Below are 26,317 nucleotides of genomic sequence, written 5' to 3'. Positions count from 1 at the left end.
CCCTTTTTCTATCTTGAATTCCTCCGTCACTTCATTATTAACAATTAATTTGGCCTTTTGTTCAGAATAAATTGCACCTATACCATTTTCAAATCCTTCACCCACCCCCATCCCCTGTAAGTTCTTCTTCATAAAGCTCCAAGAAATATTATCAAAAGCTTTCTCCGCGTCCACAAATATCAAAACTGCCTTAGTGTTAATATTCACTTCTAGTTTTTCCAAAATATTAATTATATTCCTCAAATTGTCAGACAAGTGTCTACCCGGGAGAAAGCCCGCTTGGTCTTTATGAATCTCTTCCATCAACACTTTTTTCAATCTCTTGGCCAAAATATCTGCAAAAATTTTGTAATCCACATTAAGTAATGATATGGGGCGGTAGTTCTTAAGCTGAGTCTTTTCAGTCTCTGTTTTCGGTATAAGTGTAATATACGCTTCTTTCCACGACTCTGGTGCCCTTTTCCCTTCCAATATTTCATTGCAGACTTCTTTTAGAGGTTGTACTAACCACTCTTTCAAGGATCTATAGTATCTAGAAGTCAGCCCATCTGGTCCTGGAGATTTGCCTAGTTGCATGTTTTGAATGGCACCTTCTACTTCCTGTTCAGATATTTTATAGTTCAACATTAATTTACTTTCTTGCATTTTAAATTGTATTTTAACCTGTATTTTAAATTGGTTGGTTTTTTTCTTCCCCGACGTTTTTATTGTGATTTTACTGGTGTTAGCTGCCCTGAACCCATCTCTGGCTGGGGAGGGCGAGGTATATATAAAAAATTATTATTATTAAAAAATATCATAGTAACAAAGTCAATACCCCCCAGTTTTAAGACCAGAGATTATGGGATAGATTGAGAGGAAGTAATCATATTTTAGTCCCATTGACATCAGTGGGGTGTTAAAATTGATTTACCAATGCCAGGATATCTGTGTTATCAACAGCTCAGTTTTGAGTTTGTGTGAATAGTTTTGTAAATAAAAAAACTATCACCACATGTACTTTTCTACATTTCATTCCTTTATTGCCCCATTTGAGGCAGGACTGGCCCACCTGTGAGGCAAGGTGAGGCAACTGCCTCGGGCAGCAGGATCCGCCTGTCATTTTGCTGTGATCCCTGCACTGCAGGGCGTTGCACCAGATGGCCCTCTGGGTCCCTTTTACTCTGCAATTCTGTGACTTTTAAAACCAGCTGTTAAGTTTATGGCGTGCACAGGCCCTTGCATGTACCTTAGCAGAAGTTGTGCTGAAAGTTAACTGGGATGTGTTTCCTTGCGCTTTCTGCTTCCGCAGCCAGAGCTGCTTGACATGTACACTGTGAACCTGCACCGCATTGAGAAGGATGTCCAGAGGTGCGACCGGAACTACTGGTATTTCTCACCAGCCAACCTGGAGAAGCTGCGCAACATCATGTGCAGGTAGCTGCCCAGTGGGATGGGGGCGGGAACTGGCTGTGTCGTTCCTTGCAGGCGACTCTGTCACTCTTTGGGCCAGGAACCGTGGGAGCAGAGGATGCTTGGCGCAAGGAGCAGCCCATGTACTGACCACAGAGGGCCCTTTGCAGGCTGAGCGAAGGCTGGAACTCTGGCCCTTCCCATAAAAATAAAGTGAGATTCCAGTCCTCATAATTCAGAATAAAGGATCTCCCTTATATCACGTCAGGCCATTGGCACACCCAGCTCAGTACTGGTTATAGGAAGCTGGTTATCCCACAGACCCAATGAAGCCTCAGCTTATTAAACAGAGGATTTGTCACTGATTGATTTATTAAGCTAGCATTTTTAGAGGGGAACCAACCACCCTCAAAGGCTATTTGGGGCTTTGAGATGATGCATTTCTGCATTGCAGCAGACCTCATTGTGGGAGTTTACTATAGATCCCCAAGCCAAACGGAGGACATAGATGATGCCTTCCTGGAACAGATGGCCAAGTATGCAAAAGGAAGGGAGATAGTAGTAATGGGGGACTTCAATTACCCAGATATTTGTTGGATGTCAAACTCAGCCAAGAGCATAAGGTCAAACAGATTCCTCACTGGCCTTGCAGACAACTTCATTATGCAGAAAGTGAGAGAAGCAACAAGAGGAACAGCCATTTTAGATCTGGTCCTAACCAATGTTGATGACCTGGTTAGTGGGGTAGAAGTGGAAGGATCATTAGGCGCGAGTGATCATGCTCTTCTGAAGTTTACTATACAGCGGAAAGGAGCAGCCAAGCATACTAGGACTCAATTTCTTGACTTTAAGAAAGCCGACTTCATAAAACTTAGGGAAGTGCTGGGTGAGATCCCATGGACAGTAATACTAAAAGGAAAGGGAGTTCATGATAGCTGGGAGTTTGTTAAGAGGGAGATACTAAAAGCACAACGTCAGGCAATACCAATGAGACGGAAACATGGAAGGTGCCTAAAGAAGCCAGGGTGGCTATCTAAAGAACTTTTAACTGAGTTAAGATTAAAAAAGGATGTGTACAAAAAATGGAAAAGGGGGGAAACCACCAAAGAGGAATTCAAACAAATAGCCAGCATGTGTAGACACAAAGTCAGAAAAGCTAAAGCACAGAATGAACTCAGGCTTGCTAGAGAGGTTAAAAGCAACAAAAAATGCTTTTATGGGTATGTTTGTAGCAAAAGGAAGAACAAAGAAACAGTGGGGTCACTCAGAGGAGAAGATGGTGAAATGCAAACAGGGGACACAGAAAGGGCTGAACTCAATGCCTTCTTTGCCTCAGTCTTCTCCAATAAAGAAAACAATGCCCGACCTGAAGAATTTGGAGCAAATGATTCAGCAGAGGAAACACAGCCCAGAATAACTAAGGAGATAGTACAAGAATACTTGGCTAGTTTAGATGTATTCAAGTCTCCAGGGCCAGATGAACTGCATCCAGGAGTATTAAAAGAACTGGCAGATGTGATCTCAGAACCACTGGCATTCCTCTTTGAGAATTCCTGGAGAACAGGCGAAGTCCCGGCAGACTGGAGGAGGGCAAATGTTGTCCCTATTTTCAAAAAGGGGGAAAGAGAGGACCCAAATAATTACCGCCCAGTCAGTCTGACATCAATACCAGGGAAGATTCTGGAGCAGATCATTAAGCAAACTGTGAGCACCTAGAAAGGAATGCTGTGATCACCAATAGTCAGCATGGATTTCTGAAAAATAAGTCATGTCAGACTAACCTGATCTCGTTTTTTGACAGAATTACAAGCCTGGTAGATGAAGGGAATGCAGTGGATGTAGCCTACCTTGATTTCAGCAAGGCATTTGACAAGGTGCCCCATGATATTCTTGTAAAGAAGCTGGTAAAATGCGGTCTTGACTATGCTACCACTCAGTGGATTTGTAACTGGCTGACTGACCGAACCCAAAGGGTGCTCATCAATGGTTCCTCTTCATCCTGGAGAAGAGTGACTAGTGGGGTGCCACAGGGTTCTGTCTTGGGCCCGGTCTTATTCAACATCTTTATCAACGACTTGGATGATGGACTCAAGGGCATCCTGATCAAATTTGCAGATGACACCAAACTGGGAGGAGTGGCTAACACCCCAGAGGACAGGATCACACTTCAAAACGACCTTGACAAATTAGAGAACTGGGCCAAAACAAACAAGATGAATTTTAACAGGGAGAAATGTAAAGTATTGCACTTGGGCAAAAAAAATGAGAGGCACAAATACAAGCTGGGGGACACCTGGCTTGAGAGCAGTACATGTGAAAAGGATCTAGGAGTCTTGGTTGACCACAAACTTGACATGAGCCAACCGTGTGACACGGCAGCTAAAAAAGCCAATGCAATTCTGGGCCTCATCAATAGGAGTATAGCATCTAGATCAAGGGAAGTAATAGTGCCACTGTATTCTGCTCTGGTCAGACCTCACCTGGAGTACTGTGTCCAGTTCTGGGCACCACAGTTCAAGAAGGACACTGACAAACTGGAACGTGTCCAGAGGAGGGCAACCAAAATGGTCAAAGGCCTGGAAACGATGCCTTATGAGGAACGGCTAAGGGAGCTGGGCATGTTTAGCCTGGAGAAGAGGAGGTTAAGGGGTGATATGATAGCCATGTTCAAATATATAAAAGGATGTCACATAGAGGAGGGAGAAAGGTTGTTTTCTGCTGCTCCAGAGAAGCGGACACGGAGCAATGGATCCAAACTACAAGAAAGAAGATTCCACCTAAACATTAGGAAGAACTTCCTGACAGTAAGAGCTGTTCGACAGTGGAATTTGCTGCCAAGGAATGTGGTGGAGTCTCCTTCTTTGGAGGTCTTTAAGCAGAGGCTTGACAACCATATGTCAGGAGTGCTCTGATGGTGTTTCCTGCTTGGCAGGGGGTTGGACTCGATGGCCCTTGTGGTCTCTTCCAACTCTATGATTCTATGATTCTATGATTGCAGCAGCCCCCCCCCCCCCCAATCTTAGAAGAGGCATTCTGGATTCCCTGTCTTGCTGGTGCCTCTTCTAAGACAGCACATGCCATCTTAAAAAAAAAAAAAAAAGAATCTGGGTGGTTTAATCAATGACACCATTTTCGTTGATCAAATTGCTTTTGTTTGTTTAAAATTATTTATTGATTAATTGGTTTAATCAGCTGTGGGTTCATTACCTATGGGTTAATAAGCAGTGATCCCTGCATTGCAAGCGCTTGGACTAGATGACCCTTGGGTCTCTTCCAGCTCTATGATTGTATGGTCAAATGTTGCAATCCTCCTATTGGAAAGCAAAATGAACTGGCAGCTGAAATATAGGTCTGCAGACATACATGGTTTATGGGAGGGACACAGGTTTGGGATGTTTCCACACAGATTCTGCTCCTTTTTTCTGCTGAGTCTGCTGCTGACCCCTTGAAATCAGGGCCTTGGCAGCTGCTTTGCAGGACCTCTGTCACCTCACCCAGCCTCCTGTCTCTCTGCAGCTACGTCTGGCACCACATTGACATTGGCTATGTCCAGGGGATGTGTGACTTGCTGGCTCCTTTGCTTGTGATTCTGGATGATGGTGAGTTATCTCTATTTGCCACTATGCCAGCCTTAACAGTCTGGGGAATTCTGGCTCTGATGGATCCCCTCGCTGGACTATTCATTTATTGGTTCATTTATAACATTTTTGCCCTGACTCTGTGGTGCAAAAGCACCATTCATGATAGTTTACAGACAGAATGGACTACCTGGGGAGGTGATGGGCTCTCCTTTGTTGGAGGTTTTTAAACACAGATTGGATGGCCTCTGTCAGGGACTCTTTAGCTATGATTCCTGCATTCCTTGGGGTCACTTCTGACTCTACAGTTCTGTGATTCTATGAAAATACAATTTCATAAAAAGACCCAATGGAATAAGTCCACCAACCAAGGAAACAGGATCAGCAAATGTAAAAACATGATCACCCATGCCCAATGAGAGCCTGCTTGAATGAAATGGCTCTGAGCAACTGATGTGGGCTTCTCATAGGCATCTGCTTGTTCACTGTGAGAACAGAATGGTGGACTGGATGGGCCTGTTGGTCTGATCCAACTCTTCATGTGCAGGAGGGGGACAAGTGCACTTCCCAAGGCAAGGTGCTCTGTAGGTACAGCTGCTGTGAAAAGATTCCCCCACTCTCTCATCCCACTCAGATGTGCTTCCATTGTGGGTGGGAGATTGTAGAATTTGGCCTCACCCTCTTGCACCTCTCCAAATCCAGATGAGACAGGCTTGCCCACTCATGTTTCACAGCTTGAAGCAGGGACATGTCTGGTGTTTAAAAAAACAAATTCAGAGCCAGCTCCATGGCACATGGGAGGTAGCTGGAACATCAGGATGCAGAAAGCTCCGATGTGTGCTGATCCCCAAAGATCCACGTGACTGTCAGACCAATGTGAACAGCCTAATTGGTGTGGCTTCCAGGCCATGGCTGGAATGTGGGGCTGCAGTTGGAGGAGGAGTATCCTGCACAGGAGAAGAAGTAGCACTTTTGTGATTTTCCCCAAGCCAGAATGTGTAAAACTGTCACCTGGACATGCATGCCTTTGGCAGCCAACACACACAGAGCTCCTGGTTGTGTCCTTGGGTGGCCTGGGTCCTCTTCCTTCTGGGCAAAAGCAGGTGAGATCCAGGTCTACAGGGCACTGATTCCCCCGTTCTCTCTCTCTCACCCCCCCGCCCCGCCCTTGTTCAGAGGCCATTGCCTTCAGTTGTTTCACAGAGCTTATGAAGCGGATGAACCAGAACTTCCCCCATGGAGGCGCCATGGACACCCACTTTGCCAACATGAGATCCCTCATCCAGGTAAAGAACAGGAACTCTTCCATATGGTTAGAAAAGCATTGTTTAATGTCTGGATAAGATATAAGGATTTGTTAGAAAAGAAAACCCCAAGATGGTTGTCACCAATGGAAGCGAAGGCACAGAAAAAACTCAATATGGAGGCCAAATTAAAATTGCAGAGCTTTGAAAAATTGAAAAACAGAGTGCGAGATTGGCTCCATTATTATCAAATAATGGAGGCATACAATCTGGACAAAAAAGTTGGTTTCCAGGTGGAAAAATCAAAATTGGAAATAGAATTGTTAGATCCAAAAATCAAGAATTTGTCAAGAATGTATAACTTGCTGTTGAAATGGAACACTCAGGATGAAATGGTGAAATCAGTTATGATTAAATGGGCACAAGATGTTGGACATAACATAATGATGGCTGACTGGGAACAGTTATGGACCACAGGTATGAAATTTACGACATGTAATGTCCTAAGAGAAAATTTAATGAAAATGATTTATAGGTGGTACATGACACCAGTCAAGCTTGCAAAAAATTATCATTTGCCCAACAATAAATGTTGGAAATGTAATGAGACTGAAGGTACATTCTTTCACCTTTGGTGGACATGCCCAAAGATTAAGACATTCTGGGAGATGATCTATAACGACATGAAAAAGGTATTTAAATATACCTTTCTGAAGAAACCAGAGGCCTTTCTCCTGGGCATGGTTGGCCAATTGGTGTCAAAGAAGGATAGAATTTTTTTTATGTATGCAACAACAGCAGCAAGAATACTCATCGCGAAGTATTGGAAGACACAAGAGTTACCCACCCGGGAAGAATGGCAGATGAAGTTGATGGACTATATGGAATTGGCGGAAATGACTGGCAGAATCCGAGACCAGGGAGAAGAGTCGGTGGAAGAAGACTGGAAAAAGTTTAAAGACTATTTACAGAAATACTGTAAAATTAATGAATGTTAGGAAAATGTTGGAATGAAGTTATATGGCTTTAGTAGAAATGTTATAAGGAATTAAGTATAAATAGCTTAATAGAGTATTAAAGGGAAAAATAAGGTTAGAATGTATTAAGATAATTAAAGGATAGAAAGCAGAGGAAGATGGAAAGGAATTGCTGAAACAATTAACAGAAGTGGAATAAGAAAAGGGAGGTGTGAGGAGGTCGTTGAAATAAGTGAATGAAAGATAAGATATTGAAACTGTTTGATGTGTTTTAAACTGTTTTTGTTTTGTTTCGTTAGTTTAATGTGTTAGTGTTATGTATTGTTTTTGTATTGTATTGTATTGTTGTTGTTTTTTGTAGTGTTTAAATTGTTGGAAAAGTAATAATTTTTTTTAAAAAAAAAAAGAACAGGAACTCTTCCAGTTCACCCTTTCCATGTTCACCATGATCTGCTTGTCAGAGGCTTATGCAGAGGTTAGATCAGTGGTTCCCAAATTAGGAGGCAACCTCCCACCCATCTGGCCTAGGGAATCCCCCACTAACAGAGCCTCCATCTTATCTGGATTGAGCTTCAGTTTGTTGACTCTCATCCAGTCCATGACTGAGGCAAGACACTGGTCCAGCACTTCCACTGCCTCACCTGCAGATGTAATGGAGAAGTAGAGTTGTGTGTCGTCAGCATACTCCATAACGCCGGAAAACCCAACTCAGTAGTTTCACCTTCCTGTTAGTCATTCATTTACCCCACACTTTCCAGTGCATTTCCACACAGCTTTCTAAACCAGAAAATTCCATAACATGAAATTGTTGGGCCAGGCTGACAGCTCATTTTCTGACTTCTACAGTTTCTCACGTCCGTCTTTGGATAGACACTTCTTCACAGTCTCTCCATCGCTTTCTGTTGTTTGCTTCCTGCATCCACATGATCCCTACTGTTAGTTTTAGATTGTCCATCCACCGCACAGGTGGTCTTCTGAAATTGTATGGCCTCTGTGTTTGCTTTATTCCATTTTCCTGAGCCATCTCTTGCCACATGTCCAGTGCATGTGCATTTTAACTGCAACATTTCCTCCCATATCCATAAATTTGGATCTTTGCTGTATCCTATTTTTAGTTTTTCTGGCTTTTAAAAATATTCCTAACTTTGCACATTCCATGGCATGTTGTTGTTGTTGTTGTTTAGTCGTTTAGTCGTGTCCGACTCTTCGTGACCCCATGGACCAGAGAACGCCAGGCACTTCTGTCTTCCACTGCCTCCCGCAGTTTGGTCAAACTCATGCTGGTAGCTTCGAGAACACCATCCAACCATCTCGTCCTCTGTCGTCCCCTTCTCCTTGTGCCCTCCATCTTTCCCAACATCAGGGTCTTTTCCAGGGTGTCTTCTCTTCTCATCAGGTGGCCAAAGTATTGGAGCCTCAGCTTCACGATCTGTCCGGAAGTGAGCACTCAGGGCTGATTTCCTTAAGAATGGATAGGTTTGATCTTCTTGCAGTCCATGGGACTCTCAAGAGTCTCCTCCAGCACCATAATTCAAAAGCATCAATTCTTCGGCGATCAGCCTTCTTTATGGTCCAGCTTTCACTTCCATACATCACTACTGGGAAAACCATAGCTTTTACTATACGGACCTTTGTTGGCAAGGTGATGTCTCTACTTTTTAAGATGCTGTCTAGGTTTGTCATTGCTTTTCTCCCAAGAAGCAGGCGTCTTTTAATTTCGTGGCTGCTGTCACCATCTGCAGTGATCATGGAGCCCAAGAAAGTAAAATCTCTCACTACCTCCATTTCTTCCCCTTCTATTTGCCAGGAGGTGATGGGACCAGTGGCCATGATCTTCGTTTTTTTGATGTTGAGCTTCAGACCATATTTTGCGCTCTGCTCTTTCACCCTCAATAAAAGGTTCTTTAATTCCTCCTCACTTTCTGCCATCAAGGTTGTGTCATCTGCATATCTGAGGTTGTTGATATTTCTTCCAGCAATCTTAATTCCGGCTAGGGATTCATCCAGCTCAGCCTTTCGCATGATGAATTCTGCATATAAGTTAAATAAGCAGGGAGACAATATACAGCCTTGTCGTACTCCTTTCCCAATTTTGAACCAATCAGTTGTTCCATATCCAGTTCTAACTGTAGCTTCTTGTCCTACATAGAGATTTCTCAGGAGACAGATGAGGTGATCAGGCACTCCCATTTCTTTAAGAACTTGCCATAGTTTGCTGTGGTCGACACAGTCAAAGGCTTTTGCATAGTCAATGAAGCAGAAGTAGATGTCTTTCTGGAACTCTCTAGCTTTCTCCATAATCCAGCGCATGTTTGCAATTTGGTCTCTGGTTCCTCTGCCTCTTCTAAATCCAGCTTGCACTTCTGGGAGTTCTCGGTCCACATACTGCTTGAGCCTGCCTTGCAGAATTTTAAGCATAACCTTGCTAGCGTGTGAAATGAGTGCAATTTTGCGGTAGTTGGAGCATTCTTTGGCACTGCCCTTCTTTGGGATTGGGATGTAGACTGATCTTCTCCAATCCTCTGGCCACTGCTGAGTTTTCCAAACTTGCTGGCATATTGAGTGTAACACCTTAACAGCATCATCTTTTAAAATTTTAAATAGTTCAGCTGGAATACCATCACTTCCACTGGCCTTGTTATTTGCAGTGCTTTCTAAGGCCCATTTGACTTCACTCTCCAGGATGTCTGGCTCAAGGTCAGCAACCACACTACCTGGGGTGTATGAGCCATCCATATCTTTCTGGTATAATTCTGGTGATGTCTCTTGTGTTGTTGGAAAAGCGTGTTTGTGATGACCAGCTTGTTCTCTTGACAGAACTCTATTAGTCTTTGCCCTGCTTCGTTTTGATCTCCAAGGCCAAACTTGCCAGTTGTTCCTTTTATCTCTTGATTCCCTACTTTAGCATTCCAATCCCCTATAATGAGAAGAACATCCTTCTTTGGTGTCACTTCTATAAGGTCTTGTAAGTCTTCATAGAATTGGTCAATTTCAGTTTCTTCAGCACCAGTAGTTGGTGCATAAACTTGGATTACTGTGATGTTAAAAGGTCTGCCTTGGATTCGTATCAAGATCATTCTATCATTTTTGAGATTGCATCTCAGTACAGCTTTCGCCACTCTTTTGTTGACTATGAGGGCCACTCCATTTCTTTTACGGGTTTCTTGCCCACAGTAGTAGATATGATAGTCATCCGAACTGAATTCGCCCATTCCCGTCCATTTTAGTTCACTGATGCCCAGGATATCAATATTTATTCTTGCCATCTCATTTTTGACTACATCCAACTTACCCAGGTTCATGGTTCTTACATTCCAGGTTCCTATGCAATATTTTTCTTTACAGCATTGGACTTTCCTTTCGCTTCCAGGCATATCTGCAACTGAGCGTCCTTTCGGCTTTGGCCCAGCCGCTTCATCAGCTCTGGATCTACTTGTACTTGTCCTCCGCTCTTCCCCAGTAGCATGTTGGACACCTTCCGACCTGAGGGGCTCATCTTCCAGCGTCATAACTTTTATATGCCTGTTGTCTTTGTCCATGGAGTTTTCTTGGCAGGGATACTGAAGTGGCTTGCCGGTTCCTCCTCCATAGAATCATAGAATCATAGAGTCGGAAGAGACCACAAGGGCCATCGAGTCCAACCCCCTGCCAAGCAGGAAACACCATCAGAGCACTCCTGACATATGGTTGTCAAGCCTCTGCTTAAAGACCTCCAAAGAAGGAGACTCCACCACACTCCTTGGCAGCAAATTCCACTGTCGAACAGCTCTTACTGTCAGGAAGTTCTTCCTAATGTTTAGGTGGAATCTTCTTTCTTGTAGTTTGGATCCATTGCTCCGTGTCCGCTTCTCTGGAGCAGCAGAAAACAACCTTTCTCCCTCCTCTATGTGACATCCTTTTATATATTTGAACATGGCTATCATATCACCCCTTAACCTCCTCTTCTCCAGGCTAAACATGCCCAGCTCCCTTAGCCGTTCCTCATAAGGCATCATTTCCAGGCCTTTGACCATTTTGGTTGCCCTCCGCTGGACACGTTCCAGTTTGTCAGTGTCCTTCTTGAACTGTGGTGCCCAGAAGTGGACACAGTACTCCAGGTGAGGTCTGACCAGAGCAGAATACAGTGGCACTATTACTTCCCTTGATCTAGATGCTATACTCCTATTGATGAGGCCCAGAATTGCATTGGCTTTTTTAGCTGCCACGTCACACTGTTGGCTCATGTCAAGTTTGTGGTCAACCAAGACTCCTAGATCCTTTTCACATGTACTGCTCTCAAGCCAGGTGTCACCCATCTTGTATTTGTGCCTCTCATTTTTTTTGCCCAAGTGCAATACTTTACATTTCTCCCTGTTAAAATTCATCTTGTTTGTTTTGGCCCAGTTCTCTAATCTGTCAAGGTCGTTTTGAAGTGTGATCCTGTCCTCTGGGGTGTTAGCCACCCCTCCCAGTTTGGTGTCATCTGCAAATTTGATCAGGATATGCCCTTGAGTCCATCATCCAAGTTGTTGATAAAGATGTTGAATAAGACCGGGCCCAAGACAGAACCCTGTGGCACCCCACTAGTCACTCTTCTCCAGGATGAAGAGGAAGGTGGATCACGTTTGGTCAAAACTCTCCACTATGACCTGTTCATCTTGGGTGCCCTGCTCGGCATAGTTCATAGCTTCTCTGAGTTATTCAAGCCCCTTCGCCACGGCAAGGCAGTGATCCATGAAGGGGTCCATGGCATGTTGAACACTTTCAAATCCAAGGAAATATTTTCATTTTTCACTATGAAGCTCTTCTCAGTCTACTTTAATTATGCAAACCTCAATTTGCACTGGAATCCCACCCTTGGTTACCGTTTGGGGTGATAAGCTTCTTGGTTTTTGCCTTGGGGCCTTGAGGAGGGGTGCCATTCCCTCTACATACACACCCCTGGAAAGAACCCAGTGCCTTTAATCAGTAGAAATTCAGTTGCTGAAAGCTCCTCTCAGAGACACATTCTGCCTGCTGTTAGGCACAATACCTGTGCAAGGAAAAGAAAGGGTGGCAGTGTTGCTTAGGTTCTCTGCTTGATACTTCCATGTCCTGTGAAGCTCTTTGAAAAGAGGTCAAGGGAGTATTGAGCACCTTGCTGCATGTAGGATGTGGGGGTTTTGTGGCGGGGGAGGGACAAATGTGGTTTTCTTGCAGAAACAAGATCCTGAAGCTTTTGCTTTTCTGGTAGATTTTAGACTCTGAGCTGTTTGAGCTGATGCATCAAAATGGCGATTACACGCATTTTTACTTCTGCTACCGCTGGTTTCTCCTGGATTTTAAGCGAGGTGCGTTGGGGGTATGGGGTCTGCATCTGCATTTTGACTTAAACACATCTTTTAACACTAGCTGGAGCAGCATGAGTTGCCCTGATAGTATCCTGAGGACAGGAGTTGGGAGAAGGTAAAATATAATTGCCCTTCTTTGTTCCTCCCCCCAATTTTTTTCCTGGTGTCCTCTTTGATGTTTGCTGCACAACGCTGTTTGCTGCAGAGAATTCTGGGATGGGGGTCACTTCTGCATTTTAGGGTTGCCATATTTTAAAGAGCAAAAAAGAGGACACATTTGCTGACTTCTACTTTTAACTATGGATCATTATGATGACTCTCATTTTACATACCCATGAAAAAGAGGACGTGTCCTGGAAAAAGAGGGCATATGACAACCCTAGCTTTGGTCGCTTCAGATGGCTTCAATGACTGTTCTTTTTTTGTTCCTGTTTTCTAACAGAGCTAGTTTACAATGATGTCTTCTCTGTCTGGGAAACGATCTGGGCAGCAGCACAGATCTCCTCGTCTCATTATGTCCTCTTCATTGCTCTTGCCTTGGTGGAGGTTTATCGGGACATCATCCTGGAGAACAACATGGACTTCACGGATATCATCAAGTTCTTCAACGGTACAGATTGTAATGGGCTGGGGCTGAAGTTGAGGACACTTTTCTGTCCCAAATGACTGCACTGCAAAATCTGTGCCCCTCAGGAATAGGCACCAAGGCTGCCTCCAGGAGTCCTGAGCCAGGGACTTTGAGGTTGAGCTGCCTTCTGACCTCTGTGCAGGCAGAGAGAAATGTTGGCTTGTTCTCTGCTGCACTGCAGTACCATCACCAAAGCAGCCCAAAAGGTACTCTTTAGGGATCCGTTGGTGCCTGGAGGGACTCATCGGATTCCATCAAGCTGTAGACTTTGGCCTTAGTCTGAGCAATCTTTCACTTACATGCAGACTGAGCTACAGTGGTACCTCGGGTTAAGTACTTAATTCGTTCCAGAGGTCCGTACTTAACCTGAAACTGTTCTTAACCTGAAGCACCACTTTAACTAATGGGGCCTCCTGCTGCTGCCGCGCCGCCAGAGCCCAATTTCTGTCCTCATCCTGAAGCAAAGTTCTTAACCTGAAGCACTATTTCTGGGTTAGCGGAGTCTGTAACCTGAAGCGTATGTAACCCGAGGTACCACTGTATTTGACTTCTTGCTGAGCTCTTTTTTTGCACCATCTTCTTGCTTTCCTGCCCAACTGATATGCGTGTGTGTTGTGAATGTCCTCTGTATCTTGCACATGACATACAGATCCTTTTTTTAACTAGAGATGCTGGGGATGGGACTTGCGGTGTGCTGAGCATGGCCTCTCCCACATAGTTGTGGTCCCTTCCCAAAGGTGTTCCTGCAGGATGCCTGAGTGTGGGGATAGAGGGAAGGGCAGAGACCTCACCTTGTTTTCTTTGAACCTACCCTCTCTTCTTCCTCCGTTTTGCTTGACCCTTCCTTCCTTCCATTCCAGAAATGGCAGAGCGGCACAACACTCAACAGGTCCTGAAGCTGGCGCGGGACCTTGTCTACAAAGTCCAGACACTCATTGAGAACAAGTGATTTGAGAGAACATCTGCCCTGGAGGAGGAAGGGAGACTGAAGCAACCCTTGTGTACATTTGGAGGCTGGACTAGCGCATAAGGCAGAGAGCTAGAGAGGGAGCATGCCTCTCCCCATGAACTTGAGCCAGTCCCTGGAGAGGCAGTCTCCCAGCCAGTCATTCCACGGTTTGCATGGGCTGGGTGTTTTCAGCCACTGCCTGCTGGCTCTTCTGTTACCGTGATGACAATTAACCAAAGAACTCACAAGCTCTGCCTCCTTTCTCATTCAGGTAGGATGGAGCTTGACTGGCACAAACCTTGCCTTGAGGACAGAGGTCAGTCATTAGGTGGGTGGAAAGGGTGTGGCTGTTTATTGGGATGTCTGGTTTTATTACCTTCTGTTCCTGTTTGGAAAGGTCAAGGTAACAGCCTTGAAAAGGGGTGGCTGGGATCTGTCGTTGATTTCCCTCCCTCCCTTCAAATCTTCCTTCAGAGAGAATATTTTAAACAGCCAGCATTTTTCCTTCCCCTGTCACCTCCAAAATGTGCAGGTCGGGATCTAACTCTTGGCCCTTTAATCAAAAGGTGAGGCTTTGCCGAGGTCATCCTTTTATGGGGAAGCTTTCTCACCTTCTGAAGGGTGCCAGTTGAGGCCATCTCTGCCACTGAGGTTTGTCTGTTCTCTTCCTGATTTTCCTGAAATTTTCTGCAGTGCCCCAGATCGCTGTCACCATATTTCATTAGGAAACCGTATAGCAGACTGAGGCCAGGCTGGCCTGTTCCATCCTGCTCTGTGGGGATGCTTGCCATTCTTTGCCCTTGACCAGGGCCTGACAAAAAAAAATGTTCTCCAACCCAGCACATTTTTTGCTGGACTGAGGACTTAAGCATCCTGCTTTTCTATCATGAGGTTGCAAAGCCATCATGTATGTCCAGGGCCTTGATGGCATCTCGTTGAAATTTTTCTTTCACTTCTCTCTTTCTGCCCTAGATGGCTCCTTGTGTTTCAAAGCAGAAAGCACCCGATGGTTGCTCTGGTCCAGCCTCAGGAGTTTCCTCTCTTCAACACCGAACCTTGGAGGTTGGGCTCGGCCTATTACACACACACACACACACACACACACACACACACACTTTGCGCCTCTCCTTCACATTGTCCTTCTGAATGATGTGATAGTACAGGATACAGGATACTTCTTGGAGAAAGTCTATAAACACTTACTAGAGGAGGTAAGCCATCCTTCCCCAACCTAGTGCCCTCCAGATGGTGTTGAGCTCCAACTTCCAATATCCCCCGTCTGCCTGGCCAATGGTCAAGGATGATGGGAGTTGTAGTCCAACACCACTTGGTGAGCCCCATGTTGGGAAAGGCTGATGGAAACGGCAGCCCATGGAGCTGATCCTGTGACTCCTCTGAAGTTCTGCCTCTGTGTTGTCTCTGGTCAGCACCAGATTAACCAGTCTTCTTAGCACTCTAGTGTGAAGTAACATTGAAGACAAATATTTGAATTGGTCTCTGTTAAAAATTCAGGTGTTCTTTTTAAAAGAGAAGGAGAAAGAAACAGAGTGAAATTAAATGGGTTTCCTGTTTTTAAAAAATCTCCTGAAAAGGTTGCCATCATGGCTAAGTGAGTGCCTATATTTTGTTTGGTTGTTGTTGTCATGAAAAGGCCTTCCTCGTAGCCAGTAAATGCTCAGCCATAGTTGCTTCTCCCTCTCACTCCAGAGGACTAGTCTCTTAAACAGTGCTGCAAAATCCATCCCACCCACCCTGCTGGGTCTCTGTGCTGGCTACTCGTACTTCCATTCTAAGCCCTTCCTATTCTTCTTTCAGGAGAGAGTGGTCAAAGAGCACCGCTTCCAAAGTGAGTAACCCTTAATGACCTCCATCCTTAAATTGGGAGCGGGGGTTCAGTCCTTGGCAGCTGCACTTCAAAGCAGGGAGCTCTGTCTCAACAATACAGTCAAACTGGTTTAACTGTCCCGGCTTCCCTATGCAAAGCCCTGGGGATTTGAGTTTGGAGAGGGAGCTGCTGACCTCGCCCAAGCCCATTAATTTTGCCCTTCCCATTTGGCGCCCAAGCTGTAAGTCCCAGGCTTCCATCACTGGCTGTGCAAGGAGGCCATTCCAGGTGGACCAGTAGTGCAAACTGGATTCCTTGCCCCAAACAAGTTCAGCTTGGACTTCCCATGGCCTTTGGTGGCTGGTTGGACTTCCACAAAGTGGTAGGGCACTCCATTTTTCTGGCAAGTGTTAAAGAATCAGGCACCGCCCTCCAAAGCAGACATAGGCACATCCCAGGCTCAGCCAGATACTAAAGCACAAGAGAATCGTGCCCCTGGGCAGTGGTGCCAAGTGGGCTTTTGCCCTTTTGTCCCCATAAGGAAGGGGAACAGTTACAAAACAAGTTACTTCCTCCTGTTCTGGAGCTGATCTGCCTTACTACTTCTACCCCCAGAGCTTTTTCTGGGAGATGGCAGGGCAATGTGGTATTTTAAGGATAAAGTTTGGGACTGAAGGATCCATGCAGTCCATGGGGTGGGTGGGTGTACGTACGTACATGTTGCTTGTGCTGGGCTTTTTGACTGTGGATGCTAGTGTTTCCACCCTCCTTTCTTAAAAGCACAAACTTGATCTAGTGACCTGTTTCTGAAAGATAAACCTTTCCACTTTGGAAAACTCCAAACGAGAGAATTAAGCAGGCTGACTAGCCCTTTTCTGACAGGGCAGTGTTCTTGCCAAGCAAGTTGTGAGGAGCCAGCTGCCCTGGAGATGGCAGCGAGAAATGGTATGATGCAGTGGAAAGAGCATGGGACCTTGACTTGCTTTGAATTTTCGCTCACCCTTGAAGCTGTTGGTTGGTCACTTCCTGCCCATCCAGCCTACTTCACAGAGTGACCGTGAGGACAACATGGTCCATCTTCTCCCCTTTATTGGAGGAAGGGTGAGATGCAGTGAGTAGGCTGCATCTGCAGGGGATTTTTGATGTTGTCTTTGTTTTTGACCCTATGAGAAGCTGTACCTAAATTTTGAGAAGTAGTTTCTAGTATATAACTTTGCAATTGTTAGCACAAGGGTTTTCCACTCCCATATCACACTCTTGTTTTCAGAGCAATGCTACATCACCATGAACTCATTGCACTCACCCCTTAGGGTAACCTTTTAGTTTTTCTGAAATCCCTTTAAAAAAATGGTTTTGTTTTAAAAGCTAGCTGAGTAATCAAGCCGAGCACTTTCTGCCTATGCTATCAGAGAGAGCATATTTTGGCCATTTGATAGCAGTCTTGCTTTGTGTGTGTGTGTGTGTGTGTGTGTGTGTGTGTGTGCACACGCGCGCATGTGTTTTAAGGAGAGCACTTTTAAATGCAAAGAAAATGTTATTTATTTACAGGTCTTTATTGATTCTCTCTGTGCGTCCTGAACTCTGTGTGCGTGAAGCATTATGCAAACGAATACATTCTTTTCTCAATGTCGCCAAACATATCTTTTAAATGTTGATCAGGAAATTGTTTGTGTGTGTGTGTCTATATCTATATATTATATAGATACAAATATTATATGTACAGTATAGAAAATGTATATGTGAGTTAGGCAGGGCACTAAGAAATCATTGCTTTTAAGAAAAGCGTTTTGCTGCTCCTCAGATGCCAAAATTCTTTGAGTGTATTGGGAGTAGTAGTGGAGGTTTGTTGCTGTTCTGTTGCACGTCAGAGGATAAAGACAGATAATAGTTTGCAAGAAAAAGTGGCTTCATTTCCTATGGGGTATAAAGTGATATGTCTCTCTCATCCCATCACCTTGCCAAAGAGACTTGGCAGGTTTCTGAATCCCTATGAAAACCTTCCAGATTTTGTTGACCAGAGGTGAGTGTGCATGCCACAAGCATTGATTCCCTTTTTCACATTACCTAAAAAAAGAAAAGAAGTCTAATTTTGAAATTACAACACTTGGGGCTAGTGTGCATGTCAAAAAATTCATGCCCAGAATGCCATGTCTGTCAATGAGAAACTGGCGTGGATCTGGATTGATTTGGTGGGTCAGAGGCTGGATGTGCTCTTAACTTGTGCATGAACCTGCCCTTTGAGTAGAAATGCTATCATGAGCAGCCTTTGGAATCTCTGGCTGGAGGACTTTTACATCCTTGAAAAAGACGGCCCATGTTATCTATACACATTACGACATCAGGTGAAGCCTTGGGCAGGGGAGAATAAAACCAGCTGTTACTCTTTGCAATCCTCTAAAAGAATGTTAAGCTAACACAGCAGGGGGGCCTATGGGGGGACACACACCCCAGAAGCTGCTGGACCTCCAACTGCCGTCACCCCTGACATCTGCTGGTCATCCCTGATGTGAGATGGGAGTCCACAACTTTTCTGTAACACCCCCCCACACACACACATTATTCTCTTTCAGCTGCAGCGGAATTAATTTGACAGCCCACATTTAAACACTTGACTCTAGTTTTCTGGTCATTCTTAAGATGAAGAGATTTCTATTATTTCAACGGTGGCCAAACACAGTATCAGGCAGTCATTCCACTAGAACTTTTTGTTTCTTATTACAGTCATGGTTGAGAATGTGAACCTGTTAGAATATATAAAAAAATTGTCTAGTAGCACCTTAAGGTAAAGGTAAAGGGACCCCTGACCATTAGGTCCAGTCATGGCCGACTCTGGAGTTGCGGTGCTCATCTTGCTTTATTGGCCGAGGGAGCCGGCGTAAGTTTCTGGTCATGTGGCCACCATGACTAAGCCACTTCTGGCAAACCAGAGCAGCGCACGGAAACGCCGTTTACCTTCCTGCTGGAGTGGTACCTATTTATCTACTTGCACTTTGACGTGCTTTCGAACTGCTGGGTTGGCAGGAGCAGAAGGGTCGGCAGTTCGAATACCCGTGACGGGGTGAGCTCCCGTTGCTCAGTCCCTGCTCCTCTACCCACCACAGCACCACCCGCATCCCTTATATAGATAAGTAGAGGGTTTTAAAGGAGGATTGGACAAATTCATGGAGAATAAGGCTATCAATGGTGTTTGCATAGTTCCTATATGCCCCTCCTTTTCAACTGGGACTTAAGTAGCAGCTGGAAATTTTGGTGATAATTGCAACAGATATGTTTTTTTAAAGGTTTCAATTGCTGCTATTTTGGTGTTTGAAAAAGCACACACTCCTTCCATTGCAACACCGTTTCTGCTTTTTCCTACGTTGGAGCCAAGCTGACTTTGATACCTGTTCTGTCGTGTGTAGTAAATACCCTTGCCATTGAACACCAAGTGTTCTTGTGTTCTCCTCTGACTAGTGTACAGTGCTGGAAGAAGCAAGTTTTGCAACAGGCTGACTGTGGAATATTCAAGTGGCATATTTAGAAATAACTGTTCCAGCCAGCTCTTTTTTAGTGTGTGTGCGTGTGTTTGTTTTCCAATGTCAGCTCTATCTAAAGACCTTAAAGCAAACATAGGGAACCTGTGGCTCTCCAGACATTGCTGGACTCCCATCTCTCATCTGCTGCAGTCAGCAGGGCCAATGATACGGGATGATGACAGGAGTTTTAGTCCAGCAACATCTGGAAGGCTGCAGGTGTCCCATCCGTGCCTTAAGGGAATGCAAAGTTCAAAGCAGAAAAATGTATTGCTGTGCTTTCATTTAGGGGTGCCTCTGTTCTGCTGCATGTCTGGATTCTGGCCCCAATCCAAAGTGGTTGACACCCTCTGATGTGCACACACACACCAAGGTTGCAGGTTCGATCCCTGTACAGGACAGCTGCATATTCCTGCATTGCAGGGGGTTGGATTAGATGACTCTCAGGGTCCCTTCCAACTCTACAATTCTATGATCTCCTCCTGCATATGGTGGGGTGGTGATGGAAAAATCCCCATTCATTTCAGCAGGACGGGCTATCATACACAAGGAAGTATGCCAGAACAAAGATGAAAAGCACTTGTGAATTGGAGCTGTGAGATTTGTGTGCATCTAAATCAGCCTTCGCCAGCCTGGTACACTCCGAGTGTTATAGACCAGTGTTTTGCAACCTTGAGCCCTGAGATGTTGTTGGACAACAACTCCCATCATCCCCAGCCAACTTAACCCAAGGCCAAGAATGATGGGAGATGTAGTCCAGCAACATCTGAGGACCCAGGGTTGAAGGGCACTTTTTTTTTAAGACTACAGTTCTTATCAGACCAAGCCCATGTGGCCTTCCTTCCATCAGCCCCATCATCATGCAGCTGCACTGGGAGTAGGGGCTGATGGAAGCTGGAGCCCCACAACATCTGGAGGGTCCCAGGTTGGTCTACAGCAGGGGTCAGAAAACTTTTTCAGCAGGGGGTGGTCCACTGTCCCTCAGACCTTGTGGGGGACTGGACTATATTTTGAAGAGAGAAAAAATGAACGAATTCCTATGCCCACAAATAACCCAGAGATGCATTTTAAATAAAAGCACACATTCTACTCATGTAAAAACATGCTGATTCCTGGACTGTCCACAGGCCAGATTTAAAAGGCGATTGGGCTGGATCTGGCCCCCGGGCCTTAGTTTGCCTACCCATGGTCTACAGCTTCTCCGTGTGAATTAGCAATTGTTGGCTTGTGGGCAACTGTGTCCTAATCACCAGAGCTTCGTTTTTGTTTTAACCAGGGTGGGGTGCATAGCTGTCAACTTTCAGATTTGAAAATAAGGGATCAGCAGGCTCACCTGTCCCGGAGACAGTCTAGGGGATATCTAACAGCCTGGGATAGCAGCAGGAAACGGCACTGAAATAAGGGAATTTCCTGCCAAAAAAAGGGAAGGTTGACAGCTGTGGTGGGGTGGGGCTGGGGGCTCCATCTTGGCCAAAAGAGACACACCCAAAGCTGGAAGCTTAGTGGGAGTTCTGGTTGGAAAGGTGGTGTCGCGCTCTCTCTCTCTCTCTCTCTGTGTGTGTCTGTGTCAAGCAACCCAGGAAGGTTCTTCAGGTACCTTTTTTGGAGCAAGAAAACATGAGCTCTGAATGTATCTGTTGAGTGATTGCTGCCTGACACAACTTGCTACTGCTGCTGCTGCTTTGTGTGTGTGTCTCAGCGGGCTCCTTTGGGCTACTCTGGTATCACTCCTTATGAGATGCCCTGCTGTTGCTTTCATAGTTAATGTTTGACAATAAAAGTGCTGCTTTTTGCCTGTTTGCATTCCGTTCTGTGGCATAATCTTGGTTATTTTTAAAAAATTCTGCTTTGATATTTTGTTAACCAATGTTAATTGTAACTTATTTCTGTGGGGCCAGAAAGAAAAGAAAGTTATATATTCTCTATGGTTCTATGTATTTTCAAATCAATAATTAAACAAACAAACAAACAAACAAAATATGGCTGTTATATGTAACAGTTCTGGTGTTGGGATTGGGACAGATTCTGAGTTATGTCTCTCTAGCCTGGTTTGCATATAACACTGGGCCCTGCTTGTTACGGTTTATTAACCACAAACAAATGACACCCATAAGCCACAGTTTTTGACTTACAAACCCTGCCTTGTTTTAAGCATGGCTTCTTGTATTATCATTAGAGGGTGAATAAGAGCTATTCCATGCTGTCATAAGAGAGTGGAGTGAATGAGATGGGACTGCTTATAATGCAAACAGCTTCTGCAGTCTCTACGTCAGCCCATTTGAAATGGAAGTTAGTTCCCCATTCAGCAGGCACTAACTTCTCACATTGTAAAGTATACTGGGCACTCTGAAGGACACAGGACAATATACTCATTCTGGTGGGGTGCTCTTCTATTCTAGAGCAGCCAAATAGGGTCAGGCCTTGGGCAACAGCTCTTTCAGGTCTTGGGCTTTCCCAGCCCTGCTGACCCAGCATCTTTCTACTTGGAGTTGAACTTGGAACCTGCATCCGAGGCTCATGTGTCCCCACAGGACTTTCTGCACTCTCCTACCACCTCTGCTCTTAGAGGGTTGTGTCCCCCGCTCCCCATTAATGTAGAATAATGATCATAGAATCATAGAGTTGGAAGAGACCACAAGGGCCATCGAGTCCAACCCCCTGCCAAGCAGGAAACACCATCAGAGCACTCCTGACATATGGTTGTCAAGCCTCTGCTTAAAGACCTCCAAAGAAGGAGACTCCACCACACTCCTTGGCAGCAAATTCCACTGTCGAACAGCTCTTACTGTCAGGAAGTTCTTCCTAATGTTTAGGTGGAATCTTCTTTCTTGTAGTTTGGATCCATTGCTCCGTGTCCGCTTCTCTGGAGCAGCAGAAAACAACCTTTCTCCCTCCTCTATGTGACATCCTTTTATATATTTGAACATGGCTATCATATCACCCCTTAACCTCCTCTTCTCCAGGCTAAACATGCCCAGCTCCCTTAGCCGTTCCTCATAAGGCATCGTTTCCAGGCCTTTGACCATTTTGGTTGCCCTCCTCTGGACACGTTCCAGTTTGTCAATGTCCTTCTTGAACTGTGGTGCCCAGAACTGGACACAGTACTCCAGGTGAGGTCTGACCAGAGCAGAATACAGTGGCACTATTACTTCCCTTGATCTAGATGCTATACTCCTATTGATGCGGCCCAGAATTGCATTGGCTTTTTTAGCTGCCGCGTCACACTGTTGGCTCATGTCAAGTTTGTGGTCAACCAAGACTCCTAGATCCTTTTCACATGTACTGCTCTCAAGCCAGGTGTCCCCCAGCTTGTATTTGTGCCTCTCATTTTTTTTGCCCAAGTGCAATACTTTACATTTCTCCCTGTTAAAATTCATCTTGTTTGTTTTGGCCCAGTTCTCTAATCTGTCAAGGTCGTTTTGAAGTGTGATCCTGTCCTCTGGGGTGTTAGCCACCCCTCCCAGTTTGGTGTCATCTGCAAATTTGATCAGGATGCCCTTGAGTCCATCATCCAAGTCGTTGATAAAGATGTTGAATAAGACCGGGCCCAAGACAGAACCCTGTGGCACCCCACTAGTCACTCTTCTCCAGGATGAAGAGGAACCATTGATGAGCACCCTTTGGGTTCGGTCAGTCAGCCAGTTACAAATCCACTGAGTGGTAGCATAGTCAAGACCGCATTTTACCAGCTTCTTTAGAAGAATATCATGGGGCACCTTGTCAAATGCCTTGCTGAAATCAAGGTAGGCTACATCCACTGCGTTCCCTTCATCTACCAGGCTTGTAATTCTGTCAAAAAACGAGATCAGGTTAGTCTGACATGACTTATTTTTCAGAAATCCATGCTGACTATTGGTGATCACAGCATTCCTTTCTAGGTGCTCACAGACTGTTTGCTTAATGATCTGCTCCAGAATCTTCCCTGGTATTGATGTCAGACTGACTGGGCGGTAATTATTTGGGTCCTCTCTTTTCCCCTTTTTGAAAATAGGGACAACATTTGCCCTCCTCCAGTCTGCCGGGACTTCGCCTGTTCTCCAGGAATTCTCAAAGAGGAATGCCAGTGGTTCTGAGATCACATCTGCCAGTTCTTTTAATACTCCTGGATGCAGTTCATCTGGCCCTGGAGACTTGAATACATCTAAACTAGCCAAGTATTCTTGTACTATCTCCTTAGTTATTCTGGGCTGTGTTTCCTCTGCTGAATCATTTGCTCCAAATTCTTCAGGTCGGGCATTGTTTTCTTTATCGGAGAAGACTGAGGCAAAGAAGGCATTGAGGAGTTCAGCCCTTTCTGTGTCCCCTGTTTGCATTTCACCATCTTCTCCTCTGAGTGACCCCACTGTTTCTTTGTTCTTCCTTTTGCTACGGACATACCCATAAAAGCCTTTTTTGTTGCTTTTAACCTCTCTAGCAAGCCTGAGTTCATTCTGTGCTTTAGCTTTTCTGACTTTGTGTCTACACGTGCTAGCTATTTGTTTGAATTCCTCTTTGGTGGTTTCCCCCCTTTTCCATTTTTTGTACACATCCTTTTTTAATCTTAACTCAGTTAAAAGTTCTTTAGATAGCCACCCTGGCTTCTTTAGGCACCTTCCATGTTTCTGTCTCATTGGTATTGCCTGACGTTGTGCTTTTAGTATCTCCCTCTTAACAAACTCCCAGCCATCATGAACTCCCTTTCCTTTTAGTATTACTGTCCATGGGATCTCACCCAGCACTTCCCTAAGTTTTATGAAGTCAGCTTTCTTAAAGTCAAGAAATTGAGTCCTAGTATGCTTGGCTGCTCCTTTCCGCTGTATAGTAAACTTCAGAAGAGCATGATCACTCGCGCCTAATGATCCTTCCACTTCCACCCCACTAACCAGGTCATCAACATTGGTTAGGACCAGATCTAAAATGGCTGTTCCTCTTGTTGCTTCTCCCACTTTCTGGACAATGAAGTTGTCTGCAAGGCCAGTGAGGAATCTGTTTGACCTTATGCTCTTGGCTGAGTTTGACATCCAACAAATATCCGGGTAATTGAAGTCCCCCATTACTACTATCTCCCTTCCTTTTGCATGCTTGGCCATCTGTTCCAGGAAGGCATCATCTATGTCCTCCGTTTGGCTTGGGGATCTATAGTAAACTCCCACAATGAGGTCACTGTTATTCTTCTCTCCCTTAATTTTGACCCAAATGCTCTCACTTTGGCTTTGAGGTTCTAAATCTTGGATCTCTTCACAGGTATACACATCCCTGACATGTAACGCCACTCCTCCTCCTTTCTTGTCTGGTCTGTTTCTCTGAAATAGATTGTATCCCCCCATTATTACATTCCAATCGTGGGACTTATCCCACCAGGTTTCAGTGATGCCTATTATGTCATATTTAGTTTGCTGTACCAAGAGCTCAAGCTCATCTTGTTTATTTCCCATGCTTTGCGCATTAGTGTACAGACATTGAAGTCCATTAATCATTCCCCCGTGACTCTTATTTAAGGATTTTTTCCTCCCACCACTAGGTCTGCGTGCTGTTTGCTCCATTTGGTCTATGACATTTGGATGATCATCTTCATCAATTGATAGACTCCTACCTTCAGGAGCACTGTCTCCCTCCCCCACATTAGTCAGTTTAAAGCCCTCCTGATGAGGTTTCTGAGACTTTTGGCAAAAACATTTCTCCCAACCGTTGTGAGGTGCAGCCCATCGCTTGCCAGAAGTCCATCTTCAAGAAACTGCAGTCCGTGATCTAAGAATCCAAACTGTTCCTGTTTACACCATTTGCGAAGCCAGCTGTTCACTTCCACTATTTTCCCCTCTCTCCCTGGGCCACGTCGTTCAACTGGGAGGACAGATGAGATCACAATTTGTGCATTTAATTGCTTCAATTTCCTGCCCAGAGCCTCGTAGTCTCTTTTGATCTTCTGGAGGCTATTGCTTGCAGTGTCATTGGTTCCCACATGAACCAAGAGGAAGGGGTATTTGTCAGTGGGTTTTATGATTCCTTGCAGTCGTTCAGTTACATCTTGGATCTTAGCCCCGGGGAGACAGCACACTTCCCGAGACATCTTGTCAGACCCACAGATCACTGCTTTTGTTCCCCTCAGTAGGGAATCCCCTATCACCACTACACGCCTCCTCTTAGGTTTGATCGGGGTTCTTCTGTGAGCTGTCCGTTCCAAGGTCGCCTGCACATTCCCTGAGGACTGACTTTGCTGCTTGTCTTCATATACCTGATCGACTGTAATGAGGGAGAGATCCTCAAATGGAGTCTGCTCTTCGTCTTCCATGCTAGGGGAGAGGACCTCAAAGCGATTTTGATGATGAAGATGCACATACAGTTTCCGGCTGTCCACCCACCCTTAAGGTTGCCAGGTCAGGAACATCCCAGACTCTGAAATTTCAACTTATCTGCTCCTTATAACCAGCCCTGAGCAACAGTCTGGCTGCAGCTCTTTGAGCCAGTTGATGTTTCTGAGCACTTTTCAAAGGTAGCCCTAATCCATACAGATTGCAACTAATGCATGTGTTACTGGCCAAATCAGACATCTCAAGGAATGGGTGCAGCTGGCGCACCAGCTGTAACTGCGCAAATGCACTCCTGGCCAACTCAGAAACCTTAGCATCCATTCTCAGGGCTGAGTTCAAGAGAACACCCAAACTATGGACCTATGTCCTTAGAGCGAGTGCTCCCCATCCAGCACAGGATGAATCCTGATTCCCTGTTCTGCCTTCCAACTGATCAAGAGCACCTCTGTCTTGTCAGTATTATATTATAGTTAGTTCACTCTCATCCAGTCCACTACTGATGACAGACACTGGTTTAGAACTGAGACAGCCTCCTTGGATTTAGGTGAAAATGAGAAATAGAGCTGGGTATCATCAGCATACTGACACTGAACCCTGAAACTCCAAACCGCCTCTC

At 45.1% G+C, this 26,317-nt stretch overlaps 1 protein-coding gene across 1 annotated transcript in view; it reads left to right on the top strand.

The window, feature by feature from the left end:
* The window catches only part of SGSM1 (small G protein signaling modulator 1), a 99,217-nt gene extending 77,897 nt beyond the window's left edge, over positions 1–21,320 (top strand). The window contains exons 20-25 of the mRNA XM_080979188.1: positions 1,292–1,416; positions 4,909–4,991; positions 6,147–6,256; positions 12,404–12,500; positions 12,943–13,110; positions 13,989–21,320. Coding sequence (XP_080835314.1) covers positions 1,292–1,416; positions 4,909–4,991; positions 6,147–6,256; positions 12,404–12,500; positions 12,943–13,110; positions 13,989–14,077 — 672 coding nt within the window. The 3' untranslated portion in view covers positions 14,078–21,320. The remainder of the gene's footprint in view (positions 1–1,291; positions 1,417–4,908; positions 4,992–6,146; positions 6,257–12,403; positions 12,501–12,942; positions 13,111–13,988) is intronic.
* Positions 21,321–26,317: the final 4,997 nt, after the last annotated feature.

The sequence above is a fragment of the Podarcis pityusensis genome (assembly GCF_964106645.2).
Source record: "Podarcis pityusensis genome assembly, chromosome: 13".
Lineage (NCBI taxonomy): Eukaryota > Metazoa > Chordata > Lepidosauria > Squamata > Lacertidae > Podarcis > Podarcis pityusensis.
The sequence above is the reverse complement of the archived record's forward strand: the minus strand, read 5'-3'. Positions and strand labels throughout refer to the sequence as shown.